Below are 10673 nucleotides of genomic sequence, written 5' to 3'. Positions count from 1 at the left end.
AAAAATCTAGATCCGAGTCACAAGGATAGATTCATCACCCAAAGACTCCTATGCTGTGGAATAAAATCCCGTATATGTGATGGCCTTGTTCAACAGAAATCTTGACCAATGGATGGGAGATCGCAGATATACCCCAGGGATTACCTCAGTGTCACTGCTCAACAGAGGCACAGCAAAATAATGGGTATAGTTCCCCATACTAAAGGGGTGGGCTAGGCTTGTAAATGCCCTCGGGCAGATAGCCTAGTATGAACCTATGAACCTATGAACCTATGAACATGTTCATGCAAGGTAAAAATATTAAAAATGAAACTTTTTTATTTTTAAAAAGAAGATAAAACATGCATATTAAAAGCAAAGTAGTAAAAATGCCATCTTCTGAATGCTTTACTGCATTGCAAACAGAATCTCAGGTCTAATGACTAGAAGCAGACAGTTAAAATATTTGAATGTATGTTTTAAAGAATCCTTGTTAACTTATCAGCTGTTAAATCACTGAATGTCTATTATAGGGATATGGTTCCCTGAAGTCCTGTTTCTGTGAATCTAAAACAGCAAATTTCTGTAGATGGGACTGACCATAGTTGAATTATCATTGCCCTTATTTGTACCTGCTATTGTATACAAGCAACTGTTCTGAAGCAATCATTGTTTCCTTCACATTATTCAGGTCTAATCTTCATCTCGGTAAGCTTGTAAGAATAATGCAAGCCTTTTCCAGTCTTCCAGTTTATTCCATTAGCATATGAACTGTGCTCTCCTTTTAGGTATTTTCCATTCAAATTTGAATTGTGACAAGCTGTGTACCACCAAGCTCCACTGTACATGCTGGCACAGTTCCCTGAATGCAAGTCATTGTCATGATCATGTGTGGAGAATCTGTTGTTTGCGTGGCCACTTAAGGAATCCCCTGAAAGGAAAGCAACACAGAGACAGTTAATATAGCCAGTTACCTGCACTTATTTTGTCAATGGAGTTTTAAAGCAAGAGGCTTTAAAAAAACACATACTGTAACAGTAACATACATTAAAATAATGTCTATTTAGTCCTCGATATTTGATACTCATTGATGTAGTATAGTAGGCTCATAGTTGGTTCATAGTTTCATAGAAGGTAACTAGGCTATCAGTCGTAGGACCTTTATAAGCATAGCCATATTATACCCTTATTCTCTTGTTGACCAAGCTGTATGGTCAATATTTGCAGCATGAGTGTATAATCAGCACTAACTGCCCTTATCCAAGAGGGACATAGGTGATACCCCCCAGGGTAAATTTATGGTATCCCATGCAGTTGTCTAAGTTATGGTCATTGAGGAGCTCTGTTTTATGTGAATTTAGAGTTTGTTTCCAGAGGAGTGCAATCTCTGGGAGACATATCTGTCTCTCCAGCATGTCTTGTAAATTTCGCAGGCTAGGTTAAGATCCCTACAGCTACTGAATCTTGTCCCATTTGACTTGTGGATGTGCAGCATTTCCATTAGGGTCCGAGACTGCTCTGTAGGTCAGGCACAAGTCACCTCTCAGCAGTCTATAAGATACAGAGCACAGTGACAGAGCCTTAAGTCTGTCCATGTAGGTCATGTGTTGAAGGCCCTGAATTGTCTTGGTGAAAAACCTCTGAGGTCTCTCCAGCTGCTGCAGGTGTCTGGTGAGGTACATACAGAAGGGAACACTGTACTCTATTAGTGATCTGATGAGGTATGAGTACAGGGGAGTAAAAACATCCTTAGCTCTGGATGTGATGCCCTTCTTACCACTGTGGACACATGGTGATCAAAGTTAAGGCTGCTATTAACCTGAGTTCCCAAATCTCTCACCACAGAGTTTATGCTGTTAATGTTGTAATTTGCAGGGACTTCACCTTTTCCAAAAAGGGATGATAACATTTGTTTTGCATTTAGTTTAAGTCTGCGACTTTGGCACAAATCAATTGTCTGTGTAAGCCCTTTTTCTAGTATGGCAACATTATTGGGGGACTCAGTAATTACACCCAATTTGCAGTCATCAGCAAACTTGGTAAGCCACATGCCATCTATTTTCACCTGGTCTTCTGAGAAATAGATTCCAAACAGTAGGGGCCCAGCAGAGATCCTTGTGTTACACCACTGGTAACTGGTCTGCTGGTAGAATTGGAATCCCCAACTTTGACTATATGCATTCTGTCAGTGAGCCAGTTGGATATCCATCTAGTAAAATATGGATTACTTCCCAGCTGGGTGAGTTTCTCAATGATGCCTGAATAAGGGATTCTGTCAAAAGCCTTGGTTAAATCAAGATAGGCTGTATGTACTGTTTTACCTTCATCCAGGACTTTGGTGACATTCTTGAAGAAGACCACCAGGTTCAATAAGCATGATCTACCCTTAACGAAGCCAAACTGGGTGGGGTCAAGAGTTTGAAGGTCATCTATGTCTTTGTTGATAAAGTCCATCATGATTCTCTCCATGGCCTTGCAGACATGGTTGGTTGGGCTTATGAGTCTATATTTCCCAGGGTCGGTTGATGGACCCTGTCTCTCTCATACTTTCGACACAATAGAAGAGTTTACATGGGTTTTGTTCAAGCAACTTTATTTTATACAAACACATCATGATAGAAGTTACTGACTTTAACTAACTTTAACTTTAAAAACTTTAATAACTTGTATACAAACTAACTACTGTGATCATGCATGCTCTCTCTCTGGCTGCTCTCTCAAAATGGCACTAGGAATAGCATGTGTCTAGCATTTATACGTGCACACACAATCTTTGACATGATTCTTAACACAGCACACATTACATATGCTTTCTAATCTACATCCTCTCTCTTTGAGAAAATAGATTAGACAATGTTACAAATCTATTTGACATGCAGAAATCACAGATAATTCTTCCTCATGAATTTATAAAAGACTAAATACACATATATACAGTGAAGTCCATGTTGCTTCGTAATTTACACTTGGCTTAGATATTCATCCATGTCATGTGTCATAAAATTGGCAATTGTATTTAGGAACTGGAACAGTCTCAGCACAATGTTTGACCTTTGGAGTTTTCAAAAAATTTTCAGAAATGGAATCAGAGGTTTGAACACACTCTGGGATGGAAACATTTGGTACGCTCCGGGATTCAGAAACTACATCATGGAAACAATGTCTTGATGATGATGATGATAATGATTCTGGTACAGGAAGAATATGTCGTCAATTCATTCAATACCACATACCCTCGGATTCTATAAGATAGGACCTTGGCTCAGGACAAATGCCTGTAATCTGACCCCTCTGGTTGAAACCTTTCACCATTTGTATTCTGACTGTTTCTCCTTCCCTCAACAGATGAAGTAATCTCCTCAATTTGTCATAACTTGACTGCTAGATTGTACGCTTCTTGGATAATTGAGCTTTGATGGTTTTGTGATTCTTAGATTTAGGCCTTAATAAACTGGTTTGCTGGAAAGAAGTCTTTGAGCAGGTGAGCCAAGAATATCGTCATGGGGTATGTTTCTGAGATTAAGCAAATTCAAAAATATGTCTGTGTTATAATACTTTGACCTTTCAAGTAATTGCTTTGCAGTCTACACTGCATGTTCAGCTAAACCATTTGACTGTGGATATTCAGGACTACTAGTGACATGTACAAAGTCCCATTCTCTTGCAAATTTCTGAAATGACTGACTAGTACCATTGTCAGAAATAACTTTGTGTGGACTACTATGGACCGAGAAATGACATTTTAACTTAGTAATAACAGCAGTGGAACTTAGGTTATGTAGTAGATCAGTCTCAAACCAATTTGAATAAGAGTCCACCAATACTAAATAGTGTTGATTATTCCACTTGAAGATATCATTTGCAACGGTTGACCAAGTTATTTCAGGAAATGGACTTAAATGAAATGGTTCTCCCTGCAAATGCGATCTAGTACTATTGCATACTGAACAAGGAGAAAATATTTTATCAATGTCTTCTGGTAATGAAGGCCAAAATATTAATTCTGTCATTCTTCACTTAGTGGATGTGGAACCTGGGTGACCATGATGCAAAATTAGAATATACTCTTGTTGTAAGGAAGCAGGAACAACAATTTTAGGACCTTTGAAAATAATGCCATCTTCTATCAACATTTCATCTCTGTAAGGAAAATAGGTTTGCACTTTAGGAGGTACACTAGATTGCTTTGATGGCCATCCAACATTAATGTAGTGATTGAGCTTTTGCAAAATTGGATCAGTCTTTGTGTGATCTCTAAACTCTTCAAGTCTAGTGGTAGAAAAATTATGCACTGCCATCACATCAAACTGAAAATTTTCTGTGTCAAGCCATTCCGTTGTATTTCCGGGTTATCTGGATAAGGTATGAGCCAGATAGAGCAATTTGCCTTTTGTATAGATCATATTGAAGTTGTACTTTTGCAATTTGAGCATCATTCTTTGTAGTCTTGCTGGAGTGAAATGCATAGGCTTCTTTAGAATAATAACTAGAGGTTGATGATCTGTTTCAATTTGGATAGCTTGACCATAAATATAATCATGAAACTTGGAACATGCAAATACTATTGCCAAAAGTTCCTTCTCGATCTGAGCATATTGCATCTCAGTTTGGGTAAGTGTTCTAGATACATAGTCTATTGGTCTATCTTCTTGACGTATAACTGCGCTAAGACCAAATTTTAAAGTTGGATGGCACAGTGGTGCAGCAGTAGCATTGTCGCCTCACAGCAAGAGGTTCTTCCGTTTGACTCTTGGCTGTGGTCCTTCTGTGCAGAGTCCGCATGTCTTCGCTGTGTTTGTGTGGGTGTGCTCCAGTTTCCTCCCATGTTACAAAGATGTGCCTGGAGTGTTTCTCCCCAGGCCACTGCTGAAAATTGGCTTTGTTTCAAGTCAGACTTTCCTGGTTAACAAATGTTAAATAAATAAAGCATTACAGGAAAGATTGGTTTGTTAACATCATAGTATCTTAGTGTAGGTAGGGTAGCAATTTTCTGCTTATGGTCTTCAAATGCCTTCTGGTGCTGTTCTAACCATGACCATGCAACATTTTTGCATGTCACCTCTCTTAAAGGTGCTGTCGACTCACTGAAATCTGTTATAAACTTGCCTAAATAGTTTACCATGCCTAGGAAATACTGTAGGGATTGAGCATTGTCTAGTGCTGACATCTCAAGAACAGCTGCTTCCTTAGTCGGATCTGGTCTTAAGCCTGTACTGATAAATAAATGACCTACACACTTAACTTCTGGAAGTCTGAATTTGCACTTCAGAGAATTGAGCTTCAAGTTTACTTCACATGCTCTGCTTAGAACTTTCTTTAGATTTCTGTCATGCTCGGCTTCACCATTACCTCCAACTAATAAGTCATCTACTATTTTGGCACAAGGATAACCCAAGAAAATTTGCTCCATTGCACACTGAAAGACTTCACTTCCAGAATTTATTCCAAATGGCATCGTTAGGAATACGTATATGCTGAAATGGAGTACTAAAAGTGGTCAGAAATGAGGATTTGCGATCAAGCATCACTTGCCAAAATGAACTCTTTGCATCCAAAACAGAAAAAACTGTGGCATTCGGTATTAGAGCTGGACCTCTTCGACTGTGGGCATCGGATGATATAGTCTCTTCAATGCTTTGTTCAAATCTCTTGGGTTAATACATATTCTGATTTTGTCTGAGCCTTTTTGGGAGCTGCTAACATGGATGACACCCATTCAGCTGGTTCTGTGACTGGACAAATCACACCTTGTTGCCCCATGTTATCCAACTGAGCTTTAAGTTTCTCTTGCATAGCTATCAGAATTCTTCTTTCTGGTCTGACTACTGGCGTGATCTCTGGGTCTAACTTCATAGAATACACAACTAGAAGTTTGCCCAACTTATTATCGAAAACATCAGCATACTCTGGGAAAATGGCTTCAGAAAAATTAGAACTAGGAGATGCACTTATGTGATGAACTTCTTTGGTAATTGAAAGCAGATTCATTCTCAAACTATCTTTGAGACCCAATAAAGACTGTACTGGTCTTCGGACTACATAGAATAACAAGCTGTAACAATTCTTGGCCAAATAACAAGAAAGCGTCACTGAGCCTTCGGTTTGAATTTCTTCACCTCCATGAGCAACAAGTCTCGCACTACTTCCACATTGAGTAAGTTCATTAGTTCTCACTTTAGCAAATGTATCTGCTGATGTGACATTACACTTTGAAATAGTGTCTACTTTAAGCTCTGTGGATTTACCATTGATCCGAAGAGCACTTCCGAAATTATGCTTTTGTACTTCTGAAATCATGCAACTGGGCTTATTTTGTGAAACAACTCTCTCGAGCACTGTATTATTCTTGAAATTACTGTACAGAAAGAAATCACCTTTTATCAGTATAAGAAAGATATCAAATAACTGTATGATACTCTGTGTACCTGAATTTTGCTAAATAAATCTCTAGCAAATTGTAATATCCTTAAAATTATTGCTCTGCTAAAGTAATTTACCATCATTTAAAAAAAAAGCATTTCAAATAACTGTACGATGCGAGTAAACTGGGCAATAGAAGCTCTAAGTCAATAACATTTCGAAGTAATTGCATTGCGAATAAACTGTACACAACACACTGAAATCTCCCCAGAATGGCAGTACCTTGCTAGTCAACTCTTTACAGTGCGAGAAACCCTCTGTAATGGCGGCACTTTGCAAATAGACACACCCAGCACAAGAAACTTTTCAAAATGGCTATACTTTAACTGTGTTGCACTTTGCACACAAGAAACTCTTTGGAATACATACACAGTAATAAGCACACACTGTAAGCACTTTTAGACATTTTGAGATACTTTGAATAACTTTAGTTATGCCTATGATACAATACAAAGTCATAGTTATGCCAAAACACAGCACTTTGCCAAAACATGCAGTTGCCTTGCTTTATTTATGTTTAATGTGCCCTTTTTGCCCTTATTATATTTGTTTTGCTCGTTTAATCTCTTTTCATGCCCAATTTACATTTCTTGTGCTCTTTTTACTCTTAACATGCCAGTTTTGCCCCCAACAAATTTGTTTTGCTTTAAACATATTAGTTTTGCTTAAAACATGCTTGTTTTGCTTTTCTGTTAATCGTTTCATCAAATACTTTTATTTTAAACATTTCCCTTGGTTAATAAACCTTTTGTGCCTTCTGCTTGTTTAATAATGCAGTTTGTGCCCTTGTAATGCCCTGTTTTATCTTTCTTACAAAATAAACAGCTTGTGAGAGTTCTTATTACCTTTTATTCTTTTATGGCTCTTTTTGTGCTTGTTTCTTTTTACTTTTACCTTCACTGTCATCTCTGCACCTCATAGCTCTGAATATTATTCTCTGCAATCCCGGTTCTGGCACAATGTCAGTCTCCTACTTTGGACACAATAGAAGAGTCTGCGTGGGTTTTGTTCAAGCAGTTTTATTTTATACAAGCACATCACGACAGAAGTTTATTGACTTTAACTTAAGTAGCTTATATACAAACGAACTACTGCGATCATGCATGCTCTGTCTCTGGCTGCTCTCTCAAAATGGCACTAAGAATAGCACGTCTAGCATTTATATATGAATGCACAATCTTTGACATGCTTCTTAAAGACACACCATACATTACATATGCACTCTAATCTACAGACCCTCTTTGTGCAAGGGAATTACTGTTGCTGTTTTCCACTCTGTTGGGACAAAGCCAGTACTGACACTGTGGTTGAAGAGAGTGCCAAGTGGTTCCATTAGGTCATCTTTTAGACCATTTAGTAGGCAGGCTGGGATGTTATCTTTTCCCATAGAGCTGTGTTTTTGGCCATGAAGAATGCAGTTATGACCTGCTCTTTGGAGATACTAGGTAGAGGACTAGTGATAGGTATGCTTTGGGGTATTTCTGGTGGGGACATAGGGGTGACGTTTGCACCAAATCTGTCTGCTAGCAGGTTGGCAATTTCCTCTGGGTCAATATGATTGGTACCCTCCACTACTAATTCAGCACAAAGCTGGGCCTTCCCTTTAAATTTCTGATGTAGCTAAATAATGCATTGTGATTATCCTTAGCTAGAAATGCTAGTTTAGCTTCATAATTGGCTTTAGAGGACTTTACAAGATATCTAATTTGCTTGTTCAAGCTGTGGAAAGTGTCCTTCCTCTGCTGATCAGTTCCCTCTTGTTCTTAGACATTAGTTTATTCTTCTTGTTGTATAACATATTTATGCTTGATATCCATCAGGGTGGCTTTCTTTTGATCCATTCAGATACAGCCAAGTCTATACATTTGTATAGGTGTTTATACAGGGCATTTGTGTACACCTCTGTATAAGTCATTGTTGACAGTGGTATTAGGGGGTTTGAAACCATTTATACTATTTCTTAGGAAGCTATAGTTTGCTTTGGCAAACTTTTTCATCCTTTTTGCTCTTGGGGGTTCAGGTATGATCGTTACTTCTAAAGAGACTGATTTATGATCAGACCTTACCACAGAAGGCAAAACACAGGGGGTACACACAGGGGGTAGTGCAGAGGCCCCCTATGTTGGTGAGTACTAAGTCTAGGATATTTGACCCCCTTGTGGAGGTGCAGACTATCTGCTCCAGAACATTTGTATTAACAAAGCCTCAGAATCTTATGTTTGCGCTCATATATGACTCCCAGTCAATGGAAGAATAGTTGAAATCACCCATGGCCAAGGTGTTTGGCTGTATAGTATGTGCCTCAAGTAAGTCCAAGTAGGCAGAGTGATTCTTATGGTTCATGGTGGGAGACCTATAGGTAACAGTGATATAAAAGGGGGTTTTACCTACAGTTAGTTTAACTTGGAGTAGCTCTAGAGAGTCATGCTGTTTGACCAGTCTTGTGGAGTATTTGTCTTTAATGAAGATGAATACACCTCCGCCTTTGGTTCTTTCACTCTCGTTTTGTCATGGGATCATAGGAGATTACTAGGCTATTGCCCCAGAGATCATTTTAAACCTAGTAATACCATGTACCATGAAATACCATGAAAATGCTAGTCAGTACCCAAGATTGCATTTAATGATGACTGCACATGTCTACGAGGGTTGTGGGTGCTGTCTCCATTCAGAATTTACAGTGACCCCTCTACGGGTCCAGGTTCCTCTTGAACAGTGTCATAGAGGTGCTCTGTTTTACATGAATTTTAGCCTATTCCAAAGATGCAGCAGTAGCTGGAAGATAAATCTGTTCCCTCCAGCATGTCCTAGTTAAGTTGCAGGCCATATTTAGGGCACTGGAAGGGGTAGCACTAGTTCTGTTTGATTTACTGATATGCAGCAACTTGATTAGGTTTGGATCTTGGATTGTTTTGTAGGCCAGGCATAAGTCTCCCCTAAGAAGTCCATACAGCACAGAGTATAGTGACATGGACTTTTGTCGGTCTGTGTAAGTTACATGCTGGAGCACCTTGATCTTCTTTGTTAGACACCTTTGAGGTCTCTCCACTTGCTGCAGGTGCTTTGTACAGTACGTCGAATGGGGCATTATATTCAATTATGGGCCATATTAGTGCAGAGTATAGAGGGGTTATAACCTCTTCTACTCTCGAGGTGATGCCTTTACTAATCAAGTGTGCTACATAGAAAGCCTTCCTTACTACCACAGATAAGGTTGCCACCCATCCCATTGTCAGTGGGACACACACAGGTTGAGCTGCCTCATCCCATTGCCCACTGTGCAAAATAGTGGGACTTGAAAATTCCCGCTTTTCAATCACACTGAATTGCCATGGAAAAGCCGCAATTACATCCGGCTTTTCCACGGCAATTCACTTACATCACCAACCCGGACCTGCAGGCAAAGCTGCTGCCTGTTAGGTCCAGGTGCTTTAATTTGTGCACCAATTGGCTGCAATTCATGAAGGGGGTGGGGATTGGGGCAGGAAGAGCCCTGCAAAGATTGTGGCTGTAGGAGCACTTTGTTTTAAGAGCTTCTACAGTAACTAAAAAAATGATCAAGATTTTTTTTTTCTAATGAGCCAGCCAGCCAGCCATGCATTCATCCAGCCAACCAGCCAGCCATCCATCCAGCCAGCCATGAATTCATCCAGACAGACAGCCATCCATCTAGCCAGTCAGCCATCCAGCTAGCCATCCATCCATCCAGCCAGCCAGCCATGCATTCATCCAGCCATCCAGCCATGCATTCATCCAGCCAGCCAGACAGCCACCCAGCCAGCCATCCATCCAACCAGCCATCCAGCCAGCCATGCATTCATCCAGCCAGCCAGCCAGCCAGCCAGCCATCCAGCCATTCATCCAGCCAGCCATCCAGCCAGCCATTCATTCATGCACCCAGCCATCCATTCATGCAGCCAGCCATCCATTCATGCAGCCATCCAGCCATCCATCTAGCTAGCCGTCCATCCAGCCAGCTAGCCAGCCATGCATTCATCCATCCAGCTAGCCATCTATCCAGCCATCCAGCCAGCCAGCCATGCATCCAGCCATCCATCCATTCATGCAGCCAGCCATCCATCCATCCATTCATGCAGCCAGACAGCCATTCATGTAGCAAGCCATCCAACCAGCCAGGCATCTATTCATTCAGCCATCCATCCATCAAGCTATCCATCCAGTAATTCATCCATCCAGCTGTTACTCCCACCAGCCAGCTAGCCACTCCAGCAGCCAGTCAGCCAGTCAGCTAGCCACTCTAGCGGCCAGCCAAC

The 10673-nt window shown here is 40.3% G+C and overlaps 1 protein-coding gene across 1 annotated transcript in view; it reads right to left on the bottom strand.

The window, feature by feature from the left end:
* Nucleotides 1–296: 296 nt before the first annotated feature.
* Nucleotides 297–10673, bottom strand: part of LOC122812128 (ficolin-1-like) — a 1158126-nt gene continuing 1147749 nt past the window's right edge. The window contains exon 9 of the mRNA XM_044084426.1: nt 297–910. Within this exon, the coding sequence (XP_043940361.1) occupies nt 663–910 (248 nt within the window). The 3' untranslated portion in view covers nt 297–662. The remainder of the gene's footprint in view (nt 911–10673) is intronic.

The sequence above is a fragment of the Protopterus annectens genome, chromosome 1.part1, assembly GCF_019279795.1.
Source record: "Protopterus annectens isolate FY-2018-M chromosome 1.part1, PAN1.0, whole genome shotgun sequence".
In the NCBI taxonomy this organism is placed as follows: domain Eukaryota; kingdom Metazoa; phylum Chordata; order Ceratodontiformes; family Protopteridae; genus Protopterus; species Protopterus annectens.
The sequence above is the reverse complement of the archived record's forward strand: the minus strand, read 5'-3'. Positions and strand labels throughout refer to the sequence as shown.